Source organism: Lepidothrix coronata, unplaced genomic scaffold, assembly GCF_001604755.1.
Source record: "Lepidothrix coronata isolate B3197 unplaced genomic scaffold, Lepidothrix_coronata-1.0 Scaffold35, whole genome shotgun sequence".
Classification (NCBI taxonomy): Eukaryota; Metazoa; Chordata; class Aves; order Passeriformes; family Pipridae; genus Lepidothrix; species Lepidothrix coronata.
This window is the reverse complement of record NW_016690215.1, coordinates 387,810-414,295: the sequence shown is the minus strand read 5'-3', so window position 1 is coordinate 414,295 and position 26,486 is coordinate 387,810. Positions and strand designations below refer to the sequence as shown.

Below are 26,486 nucleotides of genomic sequence, written 5' to 3'. Positions count from 1 at the left end.
TTCAAGCTTTGTAAATTATAAAGAGTTATTTCATTTGGAATGTGAAGATGCCAATTTCAGTGGATTGGTAGTCATGTGAAAGTGAGAAGAGCAATTGACTCAGTTCTTTGGAAGGGAAGACAGTGCCATGCCTCTATTCAACTTCTGTAGCACAGCCTGAATAGTAGCTGAACCAGCTTCTCTAATGCTGAATGTAATTTCTGAGTTTTGAATTATGTAAAGCTCCTACTGTACTTATCTACATGAAGAGATAAGGTTTATAGAAAATGACTATTCATTTGAAAACAAGCAACAAACATTGAAAAAAATAATGTATTTACAAACGTGTTAGTGATTTGGAAAATTGTTCAAAGGTTCAGTCAAGTAGGAACAGGAACAATTGCACTTTATTCATAAATTAGTCTGCTGTCATTTCAAATAAATAGGAAAATATGTTATTTGTACTAATTTGAAATAATTTAGAGTATTGCTGAAACTATGAATAAAAAGCTACAGAAAACAGAATACCTCTGTGTAACCTAAGTAAAAGAACAAAAAAGTCTCTCTACTTGTAAGGAAAGCTTTAAAGCAGTTTTCCAGATTCAAAGAAAAAACTAGATTCAGAAGGATGGTTAAGGATCTGTCTCAGGAAAAGAAAGTTGACAATAAACAAAATTCCTGTAAATGTAACATTCTTTTCCCACTTCAGGAGACTTTCACATGTCTCTCATATCTAGAAACTTACAGCAAGCTTGAAACAACTATTGGACAAAGAGTCCAATAGATCAGCCACATCACTGCCTAGAATAGGCAGTTTGGTTGTAATTGGGATTTTATTCTTTTTATTTCCTGTTCAGAATTTGCTACTGCTGCTCATATTTGGTTTCAAACAGCATCATTAACCAGAATCACAAGTAACTTGTAGTCAGCTCTAGGGGTTCACCTCTGTGAGAGGCAAGCCTTTGAAATAAATGCATAAACTCCTACAAGTTAATGCTACATGCATAAGAATCTGGAAACCCACATTTCTCCCAGAAAATATATTGATGTCATTCAACTATATACCTACCACATAGTAAAGCTCTTGGGAGCCTCTTCCTGCTACAGCAGTTTAAGGTAATGATACAGTTAATTGTCTCTTCAGTTTAAGATTTTCACCTTATAAAAACTTAACATTGCAACTTCTGCATACCATTATTCACAAGCTAACAATCATTTTAATCTCTATGTTGATTTTCTGTGATAAAAAAAAGATACTTCACTCTAACGCACTAATCTGATTACAAAATCCACTGACTAAAACCTTTGTATGAAAACAAGTTTAGTAACTAAGACCAAGACATCCCCGTCTTAATTTTAGCTTTTGCACATTCTGGGTTATAAATATGCAAATGTTCCTATGGTTTGCTCAGAGCCATCCAGTTTTCCCTTGATAAATATGTAAATCAGTTTGTCTCTGCAGTGGGCAAGTAATTATCACTTCTAGACCTAGTCATTGAGAACAACACTTGAGGTAAAGATGGAAAATAATAAAACCATTGACAGCAACACAAGAAGTGGCTGCACATATGGTGAACAGTACATAAACTCTGCATCCAACTTCGTTTAACATTCAGAGGTAGAACACAACCACTGTAAAGTGGAAATTCTGAGACAAAGTATTAGGATGATGCTATGGCACATTATCCAGCCAGTCAACAGAACACAACCACCTAAGAAGACAAGTGATTCTCATAAGGATGACATCAGCATGTGAACCACAAAAGTGAGAGTGAATGCTAGTTAGTACAATTCTTTGACTAGAACAGAAAATAAATGCATAACTAATTATAAAAGGTAATTCCTGAAGGAAGTAGAGTGTAGATTCAGTGCAAAGCTGAATCAGTTCTACTGCACTCCTATTTTTAAAGTTACACTATGGAAACAATCCATACAATGAAGTCTTCTCCAAAAGTACAAAGCTGGAGCCCCAAATGTGCAAAGTTCCTACTATGATAGGCTAGTGGGATACTCAGTGTCAACAGGACATTCTGCCAAACAAGTAGCATCTGGTTCTGAAAAAAACACATCTACATTAGTGCTTTAATTGGTAACAGGAGTGCATATTTACAGTAAATCCAATCATGGATGGTTAATATATTTATGTTTCCATAGCAAAACCTTCTTGGATTTTGTGACCTGGATTCCTTTCAAAGTAAACTAAACTCAAGGACAAACTCTAGGAATGCAACTAAAGCACTGGCACTATTGATGGACACTCAGTGTACAGAACCACAGTAGAGCTGGTCTGAAGTGAGTTTCCTGTCTCTGCTGGTGTGTTGACAGTCTCTCTCCAGTTTAGAAGAAAGTTCAGACCTGCCTGTGTTGGCAGTTTAAAACATGGAAGAATTGATGAATCTGCCACAGAAATTCTGGTGCAAGCATAATCCATCTCCACCTGTGCACACTGTAGATACATAGAGGGTACATACATACAGGGTAGATACATACAGTGTACACATCTACATCTAACATAGTTAGTATAAACACTTTGTAAGGTCCACAAAGCAAATTAAGAATTTCCATATGCAGATCACCTGTACTAAGAATTTGGCCCCAAAAATTCTGAATTCTTTCCACAATGAAGTCAGGTGAGGCAATTGCCTGAGGATTTAGCTACCTACCACTGCCATTCAGATCAGTAGTTGTTAGGTCCAGACAGTCTGTAGAACATCAAACCCTTTTCTGTTGGATTCCCCTAGACTCAAAGTGGGAAAAGTAAATCTGAGTGCAAACACTCAGAGAAGGGCATCTTTTAAACAAAAAACAAAGCAACTTTGGTGTAGAGTCAGCTAAGCTATCAGTGTGAACTTGTGTTTTGTTTCGATTTGGACTGCCATATAACTGTAAACTTGTAATTGATTTGTGACTGTTTATACAGTTTTATAAGTATAATGTGTCTTTCAGACCCTCAGGATAAGTTTTCAGCATAGTGCACGGCAGATTAGGTATGCACATCTTAGCAGCTATGAATAAATCAACCAAATTTTGACTTACGCATAAGGTAAGTTTTTTCCTGGAGATGAGTACCAAATCTCTTATTTTCTTATTCATATAGGGTTCAAATTATTTTTAACTGTGAAAGTTGGAATGATACTTTAAATATGCATAAGTATATGTAGATAATAAAGCACAGAGTTAAGATGTCTGAAGACCTGTAAGTTTAGCAGCAATACAGACAATGCAGGATGGAAAAGGTTTCATATTTACATCAGTACTATAACACTAATGATGGATTACTACAGGTCAAAAAGTATAACTATGTGGTGGTGATTTCCTTATTAGTATTTAAATTAGCTAATAAATGCGTGGCTTGAAATTCAGTTTTAGACCCTACGTCTGCTGAACATAAGGCTATGTATTTCTAATGTAAATCTTAATTTTTAGCCTGCTTAAAATGGTAAAATATGAGAAATGGTGATGTAATTTTAGGAAGGTCCCTTGCATTTGCATTTTGCATGGCAACTGTAATAACTTTTTGGGTAAATTTGCATCTTCATTCTGCACACATCTAAGATGCCTTTTCACACATACAACTAAGATGCATAATTCAAAAGACACTGTCTCATTTCCCACTTTGAGGTCTCCCATGTTTTCTTCCAATTCATGAAAGGGATTTCTTTAGGTGGGACTTAGGCAAACTGTAATGACAACTGATGGACGCTATTCACTTTTGAATTAGACTGTCAGGGGAAGTTAAGGCTTCAGCTATTTGATCCTTCCAATATATGCTGATGGTGACTGATTGAATAAATGTGGAGTGATAAAAGAAATTCTTCTCTATGTCTTCAAAGATTTAAACATTCATTAATGTCAGACAAGTTTTAAACTGAATATGTCTATGGTCCTAGACCCAAATGCCTAATGACAATATTTTGTCAGATTAAAGTATGAAGATTATGAAAAATTCAAAGCAGGACAAATAATTTAACCCTACATTTTAATCCTCTGCTATTTTCTGAAAACTTCAAAGTATTTTTCAGTTGTTTGTTTCATTTTTATAACTTTTGTTAAATAAAATTCAAACTGTGATAAAATTGGCTGACAGTAGAGCATAAGCATTTATTGTCTTTTAACAGCCAAACTTTGCTGAATTTGGAAGCAGATGTTAAACATTTGTTATAAAACATAGACCATAAAGCTAAGAGGAGTTTTATCAACATCAAATTAATTTTCCTCATGAAATTTTAAAAATTTTCATTGTTGGATTTTCTGATTTTAATTGTGTTAATCTAATCTAACATGAAAGTAGCTGTGCATTAACTCAACCCCAATACGGAAGACATCTTTTTTTCCCCTTGACAGGACCATCACCATGAACACTTGTTAATTCACCTACTTCTCTAATTGCTTCTGGGGAACTCAGTGGCTTTCGTGCCCAAGTGCTACCAGACACTCAAAGCCTACTGAGAAATCACCATATCCAAACCGCACTACCTGTGAAGGAATCTCTGTACAGACACTGTTAATACCAACCAAAAAAGCAAATCTGACTGTGAAAATTGCCCTCAAGGGAATTTTCCATTAATGAATGTAGACTTCACTCTGTTCTCTCTAGATGACATTCTGAACTTAGAAACAGTGAACAAATAAATTGAGGGCCACAAATCTTTGATTCAGCTTTTTTTCCTGGTATATGTTTATGTGTTAAATATGACAGTATATACAGTGATTTAAACTCCAGAGGATCCTTTCTAAAGGAAAGGCAAATAATTTTTCAGGTCATCCTCATTGATCACAGATTACTAGCTCAAAAGATTGCTCACTATCTTATGAAATGGGACTTCAATACCTTAATTCAACTAAATGTTCTTGAAAAAATATTCCCAGCCTATTCAAGAAAAAGTTTTTGTTGAAGTCTCAGAGTAGTATTCAGTAGCACAGCAGATGTCTACAAGTTAAAAACAATCTGACTTTTTCTAGTCTGAGGCCTGGAAAGAGAAATATATCATTGTCATTTAAATTGGTTTGGAAATACTTCAGGTCTCTGCTGAGGTCAAGATGTATTTGATGCCCTCAAGATATGGTGGAGGCATGAGACTATGGGGGCCCCTGAGATCATTAGGGTAATTTCTTTGCTTTTTCTCTAATTTTCATTGATATAATAATAAAGCAATAAAGTGAATATGTGATGTGAAATTACTAATTAATTGAGTTTACAAAGGTTCAATACTATGAATGCTATGTGTCATTTTGTTTGTAATGGGAAGTTACAAAAATGTACCTGTAAGTTTTCCCCATGTGAAGGCAAGAGAGATTTCTGGAAGAGCCCTACCTTACATACAAGGATCGCAGGGATTGGTGTTTAGGATAAATCTGAGGGCTAAATTTGAGATGAGGAAGGATCATTCACACAGGAACACCACAAATCAGCTGAAATATTAACACAGATACAAGGAACAAATTAGTCTAACTGTAAATAGATACTATTTGGGGAAGAGAGGAGATATTGCCAAGCTAAACTCCCCAGAGCACAGATGGCAAATAACCTCTTGAAGGCCACAACCAGCACATTTCTTACTTATGGGAACAGCACTGTTCCTATGGATAGAGAGGCAGGTATAGGTTAGTCCTCCCTACTAATGTGTTTTTCTAAAGACTAGTTATTTCTGAACCTATAAAATCAAATCTAGGAAGTTGTATATAAGGAGACATCTTTGAACAGGAAAGGTTTGGAATCTCCACATTTCACATGAATAGCTCTGTAACAGACTAATGTTTCAATATCACATACAGAGAGAAGTAAGCACAATCCAGCAAATAGATTTCTGCTCTAGAAAGCACCAGAAAAGCATGTCTAGCTATACTCAGGAACTGACTGTATTGTTATCAAGATTCAACAAATAAATACTGTAACAGTAGGACAGACTATTTGCATACAATTCCTGATGATAAATTTCACATACCAGTGTCTCCTACTTAAAAAATTATTTTTTTATTCTTATACCATGTATTCCTAAAGTTGATATAGAACAAGGAAAGTAATTAAATGTCACATCAAAAATCAGTTTACATTCTGAGAGGGAAATGTGATATTATGGTCTAGAATTTTTCGCCCAGAAAGTCCTTAAAGCTCTCTGTAACTCAACCATCTATTTTTTATGAGCAGCACCTGGGGTTGTTGCAGAACTAGTTGGCAAACTACAGCAGAATCAACACAAAAGTTGATATGTGAATGGACTGAGAAATTTGGAATATGGAGCTTGACTACCTGAGCTCTAAATTGGCAAGAATTTTTAGGATATATCCCATAGAAATGTTTTAGGGATTCTTTTTAAGAACAACTGCCAATTTTTTGCGTTATTAAAAAAATGCTAGTAAAAAAGCCATCATAGCAGCACTTTGCTCATAACATCCTGTTAAGATGTTCAAACCTTGTTCTGTAGGATGTGCTGCTTACGTTATGTTTCACTCTGTCCTGAAGCTGGTTTGGAAGGGACCTTCAAAGATCATCTAGTCCAACTCTCCAGCCATGAGAGGGGACATCTGTCACTAGATCAGATTGCACAGAACCTGGATGTGAACACTTCCAACAATGCAGCATCCACAACTTCTCTGGGCGATCTGTTGCAGCGTTTGACCGCCCTTATTGTCAAAAATTTCTTCCCAATGTCCAATCTAAATCTACATGTTTGCATTTTAAAACTTTGGACCCTTGTCTTGTCACTACAGAGGCTGGTAAGACTTTCTCCAGTCTTTCTCATAATTCATTCCCCTTTATAGATTGATAGGCTGCAATAAGGTTTCCCTGGAGCCTCCTCTTCTCTAGGCTGAACATGCCCAGCTCTTTCAGTCTGCCTTCACAGGAGACTCTGCCCCTCTGATTAAATTCATGGACCTCCTCTTGGCCTGCCTTAACAGGCCCACGTCTTTCCAGTGCTGGGGACCACAGAGATGGATGCAGTACTACAGGTGGGGTCTCACAAGAGGAGAGAAGAGGAGCAGAATCACCTTCCTCAACCTGCTAGCCATGCTGCTTTAGATGCAGCCCAGGACACTGTTGGCTTTCTGGGCTGAAAACTCACACTGTTGGCTCAAGTCAAATTTTTCATTCACCAAAATGAAAGGATAAATTATATGTGTTTGAATTGTAAATAGATTTATTACTTGCTTAACGTGTGCTCCATGATTTTGTGATGTCAAAATCAACTCTACTCTGGATTAGAAGCATATAAAGCATATAAAAGCATTCTTTTATACCTTTGACACAGCCATATACTATACATCGGCTATTCTTTTCACATTACCAAAACTAGTATCTTCCTTGATTTTTACAGAAATGCTTATACTGAAATATTAATTTATGTCAAACATCTTGCCTTGTTATCTTTGGATTTGCAGGAAGACAAAATTCATACTGTTTTTCTGGGTTAGACCATTCTTTAAGATTAAAGCACATTTACATTTGTATTATTTCTTCTTTGCCTGTTTTGTTTTTAAACTGTAGTTTGATTCAGAAAGGAAAGTAAACTTGCTTTCTAATCCACAACCATCTCATCCACAGTGAGATACAAGAGCCTAAAGAGCCAAAAATCCTTTATCCTCAGAACAGCGAAATGGCAGCCGTACTATAAAAACATGTAAACTGAAGGAACTGAGGGCCAAGTTATTCACACTGAATTTTAGGTAAAGTAAGTGTGACATTCTAGCTGAGTCCATCCAGTAGCTTGCTAAAAGGGCTCTTGCTGAAAAAGGAAGATGCTTGTCCTCTTTCTCTCCGTTTTCCCTGGAAGCTGGTTAGGAAAAAGGAGGTAAGGGAGAGAAGAATGCTCTGCCTCCCATCTTGTAGTATCAAAAAGCCGCAAGATCCACTGAAGCTGTGGAATATAACTTCATGCTGGTCTAAGGTAGGGATTTGATTATCCTGCAGTCTCTCTTTCATTATCCCAAACAAGTAACTCAGCCCTTAGGGGTCAGGTGTTCCTTTGGATATTGAACACACTATTGTAACATAAAATCAGCTTGGTGTTCTCAGGGTTACTGCAATGTACTCCTCATGAAACAGTGTTATAAAGAAACTTCCATGGGTGGGTAGAGAAAGAGAATGATTTAAAAATAGAAGTGTGTATACACAGCCAAAAGAAAGCAAAACCAAAAAGAGAACATTCAAACCAGTAAAAAACACCCCAAATACACTAAGTGAAATAAATACACAAATACTCCCTTGCCCCCCAATAGTAACATTGAAAAATAATTGTAGGAAAGCAAAATAAAGATTCAGTATCAGTTTTTCTTAAACAGTACCCTAAATTGAAATATAAATGCCTTCTTTTACAATGAAGTAACAAGGAAAAAAGCTGAAGAGCAAAATTATCACTTTACCAGACTGCCTTTCACTAGTCACAGCATCATTACTCTGGTGCTTTCCCTAGCCTTAAAAATTTCATTATTTATCTCATTATTATACAAAAAGCAATAAAAAGCTTTCTTTAATCCAATATAAACAACTGTTTTTCAGAAGAATAATGATCTTCAGTAGTATTACCAGCCTGCCTATTATAGAGTGTGATTGTTTTAGCAGTTAAATGTACCACTGAAAAATTCCCAGCCATAGTCAATAAAAAATCAGTTCTACCAACCTCATCAATAAGAGCTTATTACCACCTGGAATCTGAGCCTTGTGAGTCAGCAGTGTGAAATTTCTGCTTGGAAATTCACTAATAGGAACTAGTCTGTTGATGAACAATACAGAATTAATATTGCCACAAGCTTTATCGTATGATTACTATTTTCACTCAGAATTAGTTCTCCTTTTTTTTAAACAGTGTGGTCTCAAAACAATTCACATACATTTCAAAAGAAGCATGAAAAAGTTTCATGTTTCTCTCCAATAAACAGCAAGGATTATTTCAAAAGAATCTCTAGGATTCTCAGTATCATCACTGAAACTGAAATGCATGTGGTCAGTTTTAGTTCTTTTACTACAGCTGGTTGATATGCAGCTATGAAGAAATGGTAAAAGGTTGGAAGACACCTCCTAAGTCATCATAGAAACTGTTCATATCATTATAGTTCATATAGTGGTGAAGATATTTAATTATGCTTAAAAAAAATCCCTTACCTCCCAAGACCAGAAGAAAACCTGAGTCCCTGAGTCCATGTGCACATTCTAACCATTTCCAACCTCCAATGTGGATCACGACCTGGCTTATCTTCCCCCCTTCCCAATTCCCATGCCAGCTGAATTAAAGTCTTAATGCTTTACAATAGATCCAGAGCTGGATTAGCGAGTGACTGGCAACAAAGTTATATCTCTGTAGGTAAATCTGAATATCATTTCTGTGCCTTGGGTTTTCTTCTGGGAAACAGATTAATGAGATTCCCCTATCTTAAAAAGACTTTGTGAAAATGCTTATTTGAGAATCCGTTATACACTCTAGCAAAGTACTGACACAGAAAAGATGAGAGATGTCAAAGAAAACTGTCTTCAAAACAGAAGTTCAATGGCATGTGTTAAATAAAACATGAGAATTCATATTTAACAATGAGGAATACACCTACTGTTGAGAAGCTGCTGATTAAGAAGGCACTCTGTGATGAGGAGACAGGCTTCCAACAGGAAAAGAAATGGCATGTAAACATATGCTTAAAACTACAATAAGACACAAGCACAGGAAGATTGATTTTTTCTATCTTTGAGTACTTGACTTCATAGCCTTACAATGTTCACTTGTGCCTTCTGCATGTTTGTATGAATTTATGGGCTGTATCAGATATGTTCAGGTACTGGGTAATACACTATAAAACTATCTGGAGGTACAAGGAAAATGTGTGGATCAGAAGGTTTAAACACCCAAATTAAAAATCCTTGACATTTTTAGTTTCTCTGCTCCTTGGTTTCATGTTTAGCCTTCTTTCATGGAGATGCAACTTCTACCAGCAACATCCTTCACCTCCCAGCTCAGTTGCACCTTTTATAAAACCATGATTACAAGCTCTATAAATACCTACAGATATGCTTTCAGTGTTCAACTATGGAAGAAAAAGTATGGCAAAATCATGTTCCTAAGTCAGTACTAAAGGTTAAAGTTTGACAAAAGGGACACTTCTGCCACAGCAAGCTGTCTTATCACCCTGATCTCTTGTTCTGGGTGACTGACTCACTAAATTCCTGTAGTTTCTCTGGAACAGGGCAAATGTAATTTCTCTTACCAGCTTCACAGTATCTGTGCTAAAAAGGTTGCTATGCAGAGGCACTCCACGAGCAAAATCTTTAGCAGCTTCCTTTAAACTGTTTTTCCAATCTGTATTTTGCAGATTATCCACAATTTACATAAAGTTAGCCCTGTTCTGTTTCCTAGTTTCAACCTTTATCAAGTATACATAGAAATCACTGTACTCCTGTAGGTCAGTTTTGGCTTAAATCTTTGCTGTGTTCTTAATCCCATTGATAATGGCTTTCCCCAGCCACCTTAAGCAATGAGCAAAATCCAGCCATACCATTTATATGTAAAATTCAGAGGCAAAGGTTAAAGAAAAGGTTGATAGCACAGTTCATTAGAAAACTTCCTATACTCATTGCTTGGAGAGTCCTAGGGATTCTCTCTCATCTCTAGTTTATCTAAAATAAGCTTTGAGCTTTCTCTTACTAATGGAAATTAGCTTGTCTCAAGAACAATGCTATTTTTTTCACTGATTACAGCATTTTGATCACAATGTTAGATGTCATTTCACTGTTTTGTATTAGACCAAATTTTAAGAGTTTCATAACTAATAGAAAGCTTTCAAAATTTTGAAAGTTACATGATTACATTTTTGTAAAGTAAAATGTACTATGCAATGACACATTTTGTGCTGAGAATTTAATTCCTGCAATATTAGATGCAAATGAAATCTGTTCAGCAGCTGGTAGAAAATTTTGAACAACACAGCACTACTACGACAAGCTGCATTACACTGAATTTTTCCATCACGGAGTATGCTTTACTAAGGCATTATTTAAACTTGACTAATTAAAAAAATGCTATAAAAATGGCTGCTTAAGATGTGCCTTGTAATCTTGCAAATAATGTTCTGAGAAGGAGTTTTGCTGTGCACAAGGATGTAATATAGAAAACGTAAACTGTACTTAAGGAGGATTAGGTAGCTCAGGAGGCTTATCATAGCAGAAATGGGAGTCTTTCATCACTTAGTCACCTCTTAAATTTGGTCCCATTCCGTAGTGAGTGAAAGTCATTGCTGCTTAGTGACATATGAAATGGGTTTGGGTTTTAGAACAGATTGTAACTGGAAAGCATCCACATCATAAAAGGCAGAACCACAAATGTCTTTAATCTGCACCCATATTGACAATTTTCACAGATCTGACTTAAAGAATGAATGTGCTTGAACAGCTTAACTACTGTCTTAGCCAAAGAAAGAGTCTCTTATGTTAGGAGAAGAGCAGAATGGCAGAAAAGGGTGGGAAAATTCTGTCCTAGTCACAGAGTACCTATATTGGCTGAATACGTTCTTCCTCAGAGGTGAATATCTTTCATGATAACAAAACCAGTTTAATATTAAACCTTATAGATTTGAGATGTATACCATGATAAATTCATAAAAACAAGGTCAAGGAATGTACCATCAGCATCACGCACCACTCTCCAGATTTTTAATTCTATCTATAAGTTTTCAGGATCAGCCAACTTTATGTCACATTCAAAACAGCTGGATAAGATCAATGCTTATCTGCCACTTCTGATCATGTGGCATTACATTCTGCTTTGCTTATCTTTGAAATTGATGTTGCACTGTTACAAATGACTACATCAGGTGAAAAGCTATGATAAATTAGGCTTATCTCTCTGTACACGATTTTTTCCTGAAAAAACCCCAGACTTAAGGATAGCTCATTCATTTTTTTTTCTGCAAAGCATTACGAATTTAATCTTTTCCCCATTCATATTTTTGTTAATGGTTATTTCGATTTTTAGCATAATTCAGAATTCTCAGAAGATTTGTGGTACATTTTTTAGATTGCTCCTAATAAAATAGGATTCTAAATAGAGGGTCAAAGCATACAAACACTGTAAAGTTGTAAGAATTCAAAATAACAACCACTAACAATTATATATAAAAAAAGATTATTGATTTGAGATGAATCTTACCAATACTATGTTGTTTTCCAGAAGGAATATAGTTACTGTTCAATATAGGAAAGAACATTAAAAAAACCCCCAAAAAACAACAAACCCAACATCTAAGAATCCAAGTTCAGGCCAGAGTAACTTGAAATAAATACTAACATTAAATTTTAATTATTTTGTAATTAAAAATAATAATTTAACTTTGAGAGCTTAAAGGCTTGTAAGTCTAAAATAATTACTTTAAAATGAGAAAGAAAATACTTCTTTTTGTTTTGTGAATGTTTTAGGCTACGATACCTTCATCAGAGCAAGAATTTTACTAAAAGTCTTGTGGGCATAATTCAGTTTTCTGTCTCCTAAATATTTTACAATTTTCCAAAGTAGCTTTTGTTTTGTTTCTGAAAGCATTCTTTCCATCTATTAATAAAGCAGTTGTACATCTATTACTAAAACAGAGAAAAAAGCCACAGGGGTCAATAAAAAGAGTTTATGTAAAATTGGAATAGTTTCTACTTAAGACCCTTGATTCACGTCACTCCAGAGTAGAATAGAAGTTCAGTGCAGAGGACTCAAGTTCATATACATTGCATATTAACTATTTAAACATGAACAAATTCATCAGATAAAAGACACGTAAGCATTTAGTTTTTTAACTAAATAGGCTGTATAGGGATTAAGAGCCACAGTACGTATTATTGGTACAATCTCTTTAACCACACTGGGAAATCTTATTATGGAACAAATAAATTAGTTGTTTTTCACAAAGGTCTGGAGCTGACTTGGTAGAGCTTCTGTCCTTCTCTTCCTCTTTGAAAGCACTATGTGAAGATATGTTTCTATAGACAGTCCTTCATCATGATAACAGTGGAATCAAAGAAAAACTGTGAAAAGTGGTCTGACTTTCAGTTAGCCCTACTAGATTGTACCCCAGCTGGCCTTCCTCAGTGAACTATACTTTGTCTGCCTTGCTGTATTTCATTATAGGCCACATCGCCCCAGAGAGCTTGTGTAGCACAGTATCACAAATGCTTTGACAAGTCATAAATATTCCTCATGTAAGGTTCAATTACTTCAGATAACTAAGGTTTTAATTATATAACTACTACTGGTTAAAAAAAAGTTAGGCATTATATTTCCTTGTAAGGAAAATCTACTTAAGATGTCATTAGTGTTCTCAAAATTTGTCAATCACTATAGAAACAGAGAATCATGAAATGGTTTGGGTTGGAAGGGACCTTCAAAAATCAGCTAGTCCAACTTCCCTGCCAAATCTCTCACTAGGTCAGGTTGCTCAGAGCCCTGTCCAACCTGACTGTGAACACTGCCAGCAATGGAGCATTCACAGCTTCTCTGGGAAACTTGTGCCAGTGCTTCACCACCCTCACAGTAAAGAATTTCTTCCTAATAGCTAATCTAAACCTGCCCTTTTTCAGTTTAAAACTATCCCTTGTCCTCTTGTAGTGGGTTGACCCTGGCCAGATACCAGGTACCCACTACAGCTACTCTCTCACTCTCCCTCTGCAACTGGACAGAGGAGAGAGAAAAAAAAAACAGCTAAGGATTCATGAGTAGAGATAAGAGCTGGGAGAGGTCAGTGACTGATTACTTTCACGGGCAAAACAGACTCAAAGTGGGGATAGTACTTAAATTTATTACTAACAGGATAAGAGACAAAGAGTGAGAAATGAAACAGCCTTAAAAACACCTTCCCCCCCACCCTCCTTTCTTCCATGTTCTCCCTCCTCCCCCCAAGCCGGGCAGGGGGATGGGGAATGGGGGTTACAGTCAGTTGTTGTTTCTGCCGCTGCTCAGAGAGAGGAGTCCTTCCCCTGCTCCCGTGGGGTCCCTCTCATAGGAGACAGTCCTTGATGGACCTCTCCAATGTGAGTCCATCCCTCGGGCAGCAGCTCTTCCCAAACTGCTGTCCTGTGGGTCACTCCTCCATGGGGTGCAGTGCTTCATGAATGAGCTGTACCCACGTGGGTCCCCCACAGGAGCCACAAGTCCTACCTGGGAAAAACCTGCTCCAGCGTGGGCTTCCCTCTCCATGGCCACAGGTCCCCGGCAGGACCCTACTCCATCTTGGGCCTCCCACGGGGTCACAGCCTCCTTCATGCATCCACCAGCTCCAGCATGGGCTCCTCCATGGGCTGCAGGTGGGTCTCTGCACCCCGATGGTCCTCCATGGGCTGCAGGGGCACAGCTGCTCCACCGTGATCTGCACCACGGGCTGCAGGGGCCTCAGCTCCGGTGCCTGGAGCACCTCCTGCCCCTCCTTCTGCACTGACCTTGGTGCCTACATTGTTATTCCCATGTTCTCACTCAGCTCTTCCCTGGCTGGAATTCCTTCTGAGCCACAACCTTCTGTTCTTAAATATGTTATCACAGAGGCAATAATATTACTCCTAATTGGCTCAGCCTTAGCCAGCTGCAAGAAGTCCGTCCTGGAGCTGGCTGGCATTGTCTCCATGGGACAGAGGAAGCCTCTAGCAGCTTCTAACAGAAGCCACCCCTGTAGCCCCCCCAGCTACCAAAACTCAGCCACAGAAACCTACTATACCTGTCAATACAGGCCTTAGGCAGTAAGTCTCTCTTAATTAATATACCTTAATAAGATACTCAGTCTTCTCCAGACTGAACGGAGCCCCAGTCCTAGATCTCTCAGCCTTTTCTCTTAGGAAAAAATGCTCTAGTCTCTCTTGTAACCCTTTGCTGGACACTGTCCAGTAGCTCCATATCCCTCTTGTACAGTGGATATACCAAGCTACACTCTTCATATATAACTCTTACAAAATCTTTTAAGATATTTCAAATACAAGTTGCATGTAAGATGCTTTGGGATTTATTTCCTCACCTTTTCTTCTAATTAACCAACATGAGATGATTGTTGTATCTTCTTGGCATAACTTGATCCTAAGACAGGTCAAAAGATCGTGGCAGAGAGGCACTTAAGTTTTCTCAGCTTTCAGGACATTCACATAATAAAGATCTCCAGACAAAGCTCTCACTTTACAGTCTGTTCCAGACTACAGTTTCTGACACCTTTATACATATAAGCCTTTCAGTTGTGATTGTTGTACAAAGGAGGAAGACCTTATATGTAGTTCTGCTACAGAATAATAAACAGCCATTTGCAAAAGTGGTGTTGGATTACTGTGCCTTCACACAGCTTTCATGCAAGTCTACAGGGGGCTCCAAAACTCTTTGCAGTGATCTGTTTTGGATTAAATTACTGTAATGAAATTTACATCAAAACCAATTTCTGAATGTATCCATCTCTCTTCCTATACTCAATCAGGAATGAAGGAACGAAAGACGGGAAGAAGAGAGGAAGGAAGAAGAGGATAATATTGCATTCATTGATTCATTCATCATTTCTTTTTCCATTTTTAGACATTAAGATTATTTCATCTGCTCTCATATGAATTATAATTAATAGCATTAATAAGGTGCTTAGCCTACATTGAAAGAAAATTAATATTATTAGCCAGAGAATAATTCTCTAAGGCATGTCACATGCAGTGACATTATAACTGTGAATGCTTTCAACATTGAATTCTGCTATGCACATATCAGTATGCAAAAGCAGTAGACATACGTGGTCCCAAAGCTTATCCAGAGGCTTTGTATTTTTGATTTTTGACATGGATTGTAATCATACTCTTCAGCAGTGGTTTAACAAGTCACAAACATGAAATATTCAAGTAAGTATTTTATTCATGTGTTTTTCTCCTCCTAGAATGGAGATTGTCTTACAATTGAATTATTGTCCAATTTGGTATTGATTCTCAATAAAAAACAAAACAATGAAAATGGAATTGTTTTGTATTTAGAATTCTCAGCTGGAGTGGACTTCTCCATCTTCCTAGAAAGGCTGTTGCTTTTTCAAGATGGTTCAATCTTGATATATATATATATCTTCAATCTTTTTCATCACTGGTACCTAACAGTCCTAACTCGTACTTCTACTTGCAACTTTGGAGGTTTTTTTGGTTTGTTTTTTTGTTTGTTTGTTTGTTTTAGTCATCCACAAGGGTTTTCCACAACATTTCCCAGTGAGCAGAAAACATATGGTAAGTTTCTTTTAGAACTGAGTTAAAGTTGTGGGTTTTTTCCTACCTGAGGTCAAAGGTTTCTGATGTTGTATTATAATGTAGTTTTCCATACAGTCATTTTTATTTCATATGCTGGGTTGTCTTCACTTAGAAAGTTTTGTAGTATATTGTTATACCTGGGTTATTTTGTTCTTATTGCTTTTGCAAGCTACATTCTTCTATGCATAAATAGTAATTTCTGCCTACTGAATGATAAAACCAGTTTTTCTGGAAAGATTACAGTTTTCACTTTTTCAACTTTTCTAGAAAATTTTGTTTGACTTTTTTACTGTAGCATCTTCAGAGGCATTCCAGGAAAATACTGGTTATTGACATGAGCAGTACAGTGAATGAATCTACTTTGTCTGACTTGCTTGATACATTAGGATTGGAATTTTCAGTGGAGGTTAATAAAAATAAGTACTTCAATTGAAAAAAAAAATAAGCTATATTATTCCTTCAGACTCCTTCAGAAATGATAGTCGTAACATTTTTTTCATCATGCTAATAATGCAGGAGAGGAACTAAACGCATTTTCTACTTCCTGGAGAAACTATGCCATATTTCATCATAGGAATCTTACAAGACAGAAGCAAAAACAAGTAGCCAGACCCCCAGCAGAAATAAAATTTGATGCTTGTATTCTAGTAAATGACAGTCAAGGATCTGTTTCCTGATAAAGCTAACTCCGCTGTCCCTGATGCTTTTGTAATGAACTCTAAAGGACAGTACATGAGGAAACTCATGTATCTCCTCCAAGTTTGTTCAAAATTCCTGTGTTACCACCACTAAATTTGTATCTCCGATTTATCCCAAGCTTTTTAAATAGTATGCTTCTCTCCTAGAGAAGTTTGACACATCTTCTAAGAGCCTGTGGTCATTCTGGAAAAGAGTAGTGGGTTTTAATGTTACCACCTCTACATCACTAAATAGCCTGAAACAGCATCATGTCAGCTGCCCTGCTTTCCAGCTTGCTGTTTAAACAGTGGAGACACTCTCTGGGGCAGCAAGGAGGCAGAAAAATGTAATGGCAGCAGCAAATGACCAAATAGGCTTGGATAAGATAAATATCGCACAACAGAAAAAGAAATAGTAAAATCAAATGCAGACAGTAAAACCAGCTAACACTCAGTAGCTTACTACAATGTGAATGCCAATAAAAATGATAACACATGCATACTTTTATCTAATACAAGTACTCAACTGACCGAATGCTGGTGGCCACTGAAAAAAGTGATAAAGTTTCAGGGTTGATACAACTGGAATGAAAGCTGCTCTCTCTTTACAAAACCTGATTTACAAAAGAGTATTATTCTGTTATCTCCTACACTGAAAACCCTTCCTCAGGACATCACAGTTTCCCACAAAGGTTTTCCCCGTTTTTGTAAATAATGCAGTCAATACCTTACAAATCACTAAATGTGCTGTGCTGCCTTTTGTCCATTGCTTCTGAAACTAGACTTCTTGATGGAAAATATCCAAAGAAATACGTATGTTTAACTGCACATACCGGTATAATTTATGTAGGCACCAAAACTAAATATCTGTTCATAGAAACTTAATAAGGAAGCGACATTTTCCTGAAGAAAGCCGATTTGCTCTGGCTTGCACTGAGAACAGAATCAACTTGGGGTACACAGGAAGAAGGACTGTAAACTCATCTTTAACCCTTATAATACTGCTATTCTACAATATGATTATTTACAAATATGAACTGTTACTTGTTTACACAGGCGATTATCTCTGGAATCAAAGAAACACTTTAATATATCTAGAGATATAGGAAACCTCTTGAAAAATATAAGGAGCAATTGCTCTTCAGCCTCAGAGAAGCTCTGAAGGGCAAATTGGTTGGTTTGACTGTTCTACATAAACAGAAATGGACCTCACATTAGTGATTTCAATAATTCAGAGAACTCACTAAAATAATTAGCAAATTAGTTTTGCCAACAGTGAACAATATAGCCACTTCATTTGAAGATAATTTTATATAGATACCATGTGGTCACTTTTTGAATTAATATATTGTTTTATAAGGATAACCTGTACAGGTCAGATGGCACCCAGGAGCTCAGGGCATTGGATTTAACTACTCAGCTTTAAAAGTCCACAGTTACGTGACCACATCTCTGCTAAAGTCCATGCTCTATAGACTACCTTTATAGTTAAAGATGAGAATAGGACATAATAATTTTGGCCATAAAGTAGATACTACAAGAGCTCCTATTATTGTGCTTTTTAAATGACTGTTTCTTTCCCCTAAGTATAAAGGACAAGTATGACAGATATACTGTAGACATCCAAATTGCTGGTCAGAATTTAGTGAACATGAACACAAATCTTCCATGAATTCCATTGATTGCTGTTAGAAGCACATGTAACATACCTACACTCCAGTCCATTTCCTCCACTGCATCACCATATAAGCCATGCTTGCTCTTTCCTCTGAAATTTTCTGAAGCATACAGAGCAGTGTGGACATGAAGATAAGACAAGACAAGAAGAAATGGTGCATCAGTGTTCCTGGAAAACAAACCGAACCAAATCCACAACTCCTTAGTATATTTTAGAACAAAATGACTAAAAGAAATCTTTCGACAGCAGAGTTAAAAAAAAGACTCTCCCTCTTCCCTGGCCTCCCTTCAAAACAAACCAACTAACCAACCAACAAACCAAAAAAAACCCCCACCAAAACAAAAAAGAGAAAAAGGAATTCTGTAATTGATTACAGAGTAATCCAGAACAAACACACACCCAGTGAAAATGCCATTCTTATACTGAATTGAAAGCAAAAATAAATTACTTAATTCACCTAATTACTAGTTACTATATATATTGAAAGAGGACTTGTTTAAAGCCAGGAATCTAGCGGTTTCTAGAGAAAAACCGCCTCTCTTCATTTTACAAGTATATATTTAAAAGCCTGAATACAATTGCTGTTCAAAAACATACCCTCAGAACTACATATTTACATGAAACACAATTACCTTCCTCACAAAGTCATGTGGAAGCTGACCTACTAGACTATTATGAGGACCTGGGTCTTTATCCTGGACTAAGGTATATGACCAACCCTCCTTTCATTTGAAGCTCTGTGTGTGTATGCGTGTGATCAGAGCCTCGAAGTACATACTGATATTAAAGATTTTTCTCCTCAAAGTAATGAACAGTCTCCTCTGTCTTCAGTGTATTTCCTGAACAGATGCATTAGAAAGAGCGCAATAAATAGGCTCTGTAAATTTTGCTGTTCATGTGATCTGTCAACATGATATTTACGATTAGTTCTAGCAGGCTGTGAAAGCACAGCTTAAGCAAGTACTTCTCCTTATGCATTATTTATAAAACTTTACTTAAAACTGTGCCGTACTAACCAAATTTACTGCTATATACTCTAACAGCATTTGCAGTACATTATGCATATTGTAAATATCAGCTGAATCACAAAAGCACTACCCACAGAACTTGTCTGGATCTCACCTTAAAGCCCACAGCTAATTGCAGTCTATTTTTAGTTTTATTTACCATATTTTCCCTTGCCAGTCTGGGGTGGATAATACCTGTGATTCATGTCAGCATCAAAGGGAGACTACATATTTCCTCAAGCAGTTGATTCATTCACCCTTTAAAGAGGGGAGGAACAATACAGACATGCTCATGCAAACTGTTCCTTTAAAATTAACAAAAAATCCTAACCTTTAGAACCTGAAAACAAAGTATTTTAGTAAAAGACATTAATCTAATATCAATACTTTCATCTTAAAGAAAAATAATTAATTTTAATGTAGTATATTTATGATGCATTTTTCCTCTCTCCTTGGTTGGATATGTTTTTGCAAAAGTTGCATGTTTTTTTACTGGCATATACAGCAGCACATAAACTCAAAATGGGAACATTTTATCCGCATTACTCCCTTGATAACTGTGTTTTTGACAGGGATTTTTTCTTTATAAATAAATTCTCTTTCTTAAAAAAAAAAAACTACAACATTTTCTTGTGGAAAATGGATACAAAATTATTTTATTTCTCTTCCAAATATTTGTGCATGTATCCTGTATTAGCTTAGTATTGTGAAGTACAGATTAAAAAAAATAATATTTTTTATAAAAGATACTGTAGTGGGGGGAAAACAGTTTTTCCCCCTGCAGTTATAAAATGGTAAAGCCCCAGGGGGTGGTGACCCTGGAAGTTTGGAAGTTTTATCCAAGGAGCGCTTCTGCAAAATGTAAACATACCACAAGCAAACGGAAGAGAAGGTGAGTTGTAGTTTGGTTGTAGAAGTGGTAGCCATGTTCTAACACCACTAGAAAGGGGCTCGAAGCCCCTTGGGGCCTCTGGGGGCCCCCAGCCTCTGGTTGGGGGGGCTGTGGGGACTTGGAACAGCGTAATGCTGGGCCAAGTATCTGCAGCTAGAAAGCTGGGAGTTTTTCTCCACTGTGAGTGAGCAGCAGAAGCAGCGGCAGAACAACACTGGCCAGAGCGGTGGCAGAGAGCCAGGAGAGATAAGACTGAACAGTGACAACAACATGCAGCTGAGTAAGGAAGACACAGAGATGTCTAATGAAGAGAGAGAGAGAGAGAGAGAGCAGGACTGAGCTCTACACAGAGTTTTGGGGGTAAGAACTGAACCAGACCCCCCAAAACCCTTTTGAGACCCCTCTTAAGTTGGGGTGGTGGACTCCTACTGGATGGAAGTCCTAAAATGCAACATGCAGCACCAGAGAGAGAGAAGAGCTTAAAAGCTCGGAGAAAGAATGCGGAGGGGGTGACCTTGGCTCCCCCCTCGCCGTTGCTGCCAAGCTGGCAGCTTGAGGCAGAGCATGGGAGTTCTGCAAAGGGGTTTGAATCCCCTAAAGATAAGGACTGTCACGGAGACCCCGGAGCTTCGTGATATGACGTAGTGAAGTGACCCTTGTCCTGGTGAACACAGCCTACGGAAGAAGACCCTCGCTTGAAACGAGTGGCCGAGGGGGCTTGGATTTCCCCCTCGTGTGTGCTGGCAGAGATCCAGCCATGGCTGCTGCTGCATGAGAAGAAGATAAGGTGCTGCCCTAGAGAGAAATTGCTGCTCTGAGACTGGGAAGGATCTTTGCTTCTTCCCTCCTGGACTTTTATTTGGCGGGGAGAAGAGATCTGGTCCATTATAAATACTGATTTGTCATGGTAGAGATAGTTGAGATCGTGTGTATAATGTATTATAATATTTATGTCTACAGTCATTGTAATATATTCTCTTTCTCCCATTCTAAGTCTCGTGTGGTTGTCTGGAAAAAACCTTCTCACATTGAGTTGAGATGTGGGAGGGGGCTTTGACTAGAGAATTAAATTTTTGAGGCTCTCAAACCATGACAGATACAATTTTCACAAAGTTGGTTATTGCTATTTGAAAGGTCATACATGTGAGAACTTTTCATTTTTGTAGCAACAAATAACATGGGACTTCCGAGTCAATTAAAACGCTTAAAAATATCACCACTTCAAGCAAAAAAAAGATGTATACTTATAAGTTAAATATTTAATATATACATAAATATAACACTGACCTTTCATTAGAGAATATTTCTGCAAGGCAGATATTTTTGTTTTATAACTTTGTATTTTTTACTTCCTTGGATTTTCATTTATTTTTTCCTTAAACACAGTTCACTGAATTGAGATTAATATACAAATACTAGGGTAAAACACCACAAAAATTTACTTTATAGTTATGACAGTGCAGGCAAAATTTACTTTTCATGTAAACTGCCTTGTTCTAATGCCACAGAGATAACCGCATTCTTCTAAATGTACACCTGTTTTGCTACAAGTATCAAAAGCCTCCACTATAAATGTTATTTTCAAGACATAATAACTTGAGTTCTTTGAAGTTTTCTTTTTTGTTTGTTTGTTTTGTTAATAGAACTGACACAAAGATCTAACTTTCATGAAGCGTTATCGAATCAATGATTGATATAGAAGGCCACTACATCATTCTCTTCTTTCCAACTAAAATTGACAGGTTCTGATTGACAGCTTGCTGGCAGGTGGAGAAGTGTCTCACCTATTAATATCCTATAAAAGAACAGAGACAGCTATTTATCTCCTGACAAAACTCTTTGAGGAGTATTATAACTGACTACCTCTACCACGACCTTGAAAATGGAATGACAACACCAGCTAGGAGGCAGGAGAGAAATTTGACAAAAACAGCTTAACTCCTGAACTTCAATAAACAGCTCCTTCAAAAATTATTCCCACTATCTTTTACACGGTGCAAACACAGGGAATCTCAGTTTCAAAAGATCTGAGATTTTTTATCCTTACATGAATCACACAGTCTTTTCAATTTATGGGGTAGCCAGAGAGATTACATACATCTGACATAAGATATTCTTTAGTGTGTTTTTAATGGATCTTGAAAACATCTAAAAGCATCACATTGCTGGTGATTCCTCTGCATTGCAAAGTACTGGGTTCTTTTTTACTGTGAGGAGTCTTTATACTAATCAAAGATTCAGCTCAGGCTAGAGCTGTAAAACACAGCTTTAAAGTGGGTGAGTGAGCAATTAAAACTAATCTGACTTTGTGCTCCAAACACAAGTCTTGTAACTTTTTTTCCTGCAAATCTGCTCCAAATACTGCTCTCTGCTTTGAAAACTCCTCGGGCAATTTTGTTTGCTTTTCTGTGCACTGATGTGGTGCAGTTGACACACTGCAAGGAAGGGATATCACCCAGAGGGACCTGGACAGGCTTAAGAGTTTGGTCCATGAGAACTTAATAAAGTTCGACAAAGCCAAGTGCAAAATCCTGCATCTGGGTGATGTCAATCCCAAGCACAAATACAGGCTGGGTGGAGAATGGATTGAGAGCAGACCCAAGGCGAAGGACTTGGCAATGTTGGTTGGCAAGAAGCTCCATATTAGCTGGCAATATGTCCTTGTAGCCAAGAAAGTCAACTGTATCCTGGGCTGCACCAAAAACAGCATGACCAGCAGGTCTCCTTGAACACTTCCAATGACAGGACATCTACAACCATGTTACCTGTTCCAGTGCTTTGCCACCCTCTGAGTAAAGAATTTCTTTTTAACATCTAATCTAAACCTCCCCTCTTTCAGTTTAAAACTATTGTCCCTTGTCCTGTCACTATCTGTCTAAATAAAAAGTCCCTCTCCCTCCTTTTTATAAGCCCTCTTAAGGTACTGGAAGGCTACAGTGAGCCTCCTCTACTCCATGCTGAACAACCCCAGATCTCTCAGCCTGTCCTCATAGGAAAGGAGTTCCATCCCTCTGATCATCTCCATGGTCCTCCTCTGGACCTACTGTAAGAGGTCCCCATCTTTCTTGTGCTGAGCACTTCAGACCTTAACACAGTACTCCAGGTGAGGTAACAGTGTGTTGACACAGGCAGATGCAAACTTAACTTTTCCTTTCCTGTAACTCTCCTTTTACTAAAAGGATCTTCTTATTCAGCATCCTCTCAGTGGATAAATTAGTGCTTATTCCCCATGGGCGCCTCCTCTACTTCCAGATTAGATCACCAATTAGACAGTGATCTTTGTGATAGGACTGGCTGAATGCACTCATTAAGCCTTCTTATTCCTGCAAGAGGAAACGGCAAACCTTGCCTTAGTTGTATCAAAGCAGGACTTTCTCCTACATGCTGGATTTCATTTTGTTTTGACTGTTAACTGTTAAAATTCTTGTTAGTATGAATGAATCCATGAATGAATGGTTCTATCCTATTCTTTTAAAAGACCTTCAAACACAGATGTCATGTTTTCAAAATTTTTCAAAATCAGAAAGAGAACTCCAGACCACTTGGGTGTAACTTATCAGAACCAGAAGAGGTGCTGAAAACGGAATTGAGAGAGGAAGGAAAATGTAAATATATGAATAATCTGACTCTTTCTGCTACATATTAAAAGTAGGATGTACTACTACTATATCTGCATTTGTGATGTAATTCTTCCATGCAAAAAGACAAGACACTTTGACATCTATAAGTTCATACCCATTGTTTCCTTTAAATGCTTAAGGTACTCAACTCATATATGTTTTTATTTCCTTTCTATATAACCTTTTTTCTCCCCTTCCTAAAGTATACTTTCATAAGCATGGAGAAAGAAAAAGAATTTGTCATCTAGTACAAATTATACTCATTACTAAATCCCTCTCTCCCACAAAATGTTGGAGGCAAATAGACAGATTTACTACTTTTTTAGAAGTGTTCCATTGACAATGCCATCTGCCACTCATCACAGAACTAGTGAGGTCCTTAATAATTCTTAAATTATTTAAAGACTTTGTAAAGCCTTGTATGAATCCACACCTTCTTCCTGTTACCTTTTTGTTCAAAAGACACAATCAGAGGTCTGAGAGAAAAGGCATGAAGATCCAGTAGAGCTGTTACAGCTTATAGGTTAATACCTGTTTTTAATATATGCGCATATATACATCATATGTATACAAAGATTTACAAACTGTACTCTATAATTTGTATTTTGCTGTAAACTATAAGGAATATTCCTGTAGGATTTATAAAAACACTTGATTTCAGAACTCTTAACTCCAGTATAAAATGACAACTGCCAGATATTAAGACCCAGTAACATATAGAAAAACTCTAAACCAGTCTCCTTAAGTAGATGAAAAAAAATCTGACTATGTGTTGCAACAATGTTTCAAGGACTAAAATAGAATAGATAAAATGAAAATTTAAAATTTATTAACTGTTATCACAAAATTTTAAAAATTATGCCTGTGCAATCTATGACAGAAAAAAATAGACAAGAAAATTGTTCAAATTCACCTTCACCATACCTTTTAAATATAAACGTTTGTATGCAAATATTGTTTTCCAGAAACTAGATTTCATTAGGATTTTTTTAAATATTAATTGTGACCAGCTATACAAATTTGTCAGAGAGGTATTCTGTATCAGAGAGTGGTACTTTCGTATTGTTAATTTTTTATACATTAGAAACTGGTCTCTGGCATTTTCCAAAACTGGATTTTCTGTGCAGCTGGTCATTAAAGGGCATGCTGAAGATATAAGAGTGACAACCACGTTGAATTTAACATGAAATAATTAGCATGCATTTGACTTTCAAATATGCTGTAGTATCTAGAGAGTGTTCTTACAGGTTTGCAATATGTAAACACATTTCCCCTTGGGAAAAAGTAATTAGAATTAACACACACTGAGCTGACCTGCCCACTTACAATTAGGGTAAGCAACTAAATTACTATTTGTTTTCACACACCAGATCTGACTCTTGTAATTGTATTTATTTGTTTCCAGTGCCATTTCTGGGTATCGAATTTTGTATTTGCTCTTTTTCAGTCTATCTAGGAACAAATAAAAATTGTAATATGAGTACACTAGACTAAGGAAGATAAATACAATTTCACCTCTCAAAAAAAGCAGACCAAAGTAACTACAACAGCACATAGCTACATGCTATAAAGAAATTATAAGATGACTTTAAAAACAAACTCTAATGATTATATAGAATCACAGGCCAAAGTCTGCCCTCCAGCAGTCCAAGGTAATAATTCTGCAGACCCCTCTCCTTACTTTTATAGGAATCAAAAACTCTTAGCATTTTGAGATCCCTGTACCCAAGATGGCCTTCAACCATCAAATCACTCACCAGTCTTCCTCTGTTCATAGACAGCAGGTCCAGCAGGGCACCTCCCCAGGTTGGCTCACTCACCAGCTGTGTCAGGAAGTTATCTTCTACACACTTCAAGAACCACTTACACAGTTTCCTGTCCACTGTACCGTATTTCCAGCAAACATCTGGTAAGCTGAAGTCCCCTACATTAACAAGGGCCAGCAGTTGTGAGACTTCTCCCAGCTGCTTATAGAATATTTTATCTGCCTCTTCATCCTGGCTGGGTGGTCTATAACATATTCCCACCATGATATCTTCCTTGTTGGCCTATCCCCTGATTCTTACCCATGAACGCTCAAACCTATCACCACCATCATTAAGCTCTAGATAATGAAAACACTCTTTAACATACAAGGCTACCCCACCACATCTCCTTCCTTGCCTATTCCTTCTGAAGAGTTTGATGTTTATACATAGTAAGAAGTCATAAAGCTGACAGTATGACTGAGAATCAGCTAGAAAAGAAAATGTCAGGAAGGTCATCACCTGAACCCCAAAGAACTTGCAGAGGTAATATAGGCAATAGGTATAATAAACTTATAACATTTATGTTGGAATTATTAATATATATTCATACACATTGCATATAAAAGGGCTTTACAGGAAAATAACAGTGGTGTTGAAGATTGGAGCTTCATCATATATTTATTT

General features: G+C 37.1%; 1 protein-coding gene across 5 annotated transcripts in view; it reads right to left on the bottom strand.

Annotated features, from left to right (window-relative positions):
• STS (steroid sulfatase (microsomal), isozyme S) overlaps positions 1 to 26,486 on the bottom strand; it is a 140,842-nt gene that overhangs the window by 44,749 nt on the left and 69,607 nt on the right. For all 5 annotated transcript variants that reach the window (XM_017812292.1, XM_017812291.1, XM_017812290.1 and 2 more), the window contains one exon: positions 18,567 to 18,703. In XM_017812292.1, coding sequence (XP_017667781.1) covers positions 18,567 to 18,703 — 137 coding nt within the window. The remainder of the gene's footprint in view (positions 1 to 18,566; positions 18,704 to 26,486) is intronic.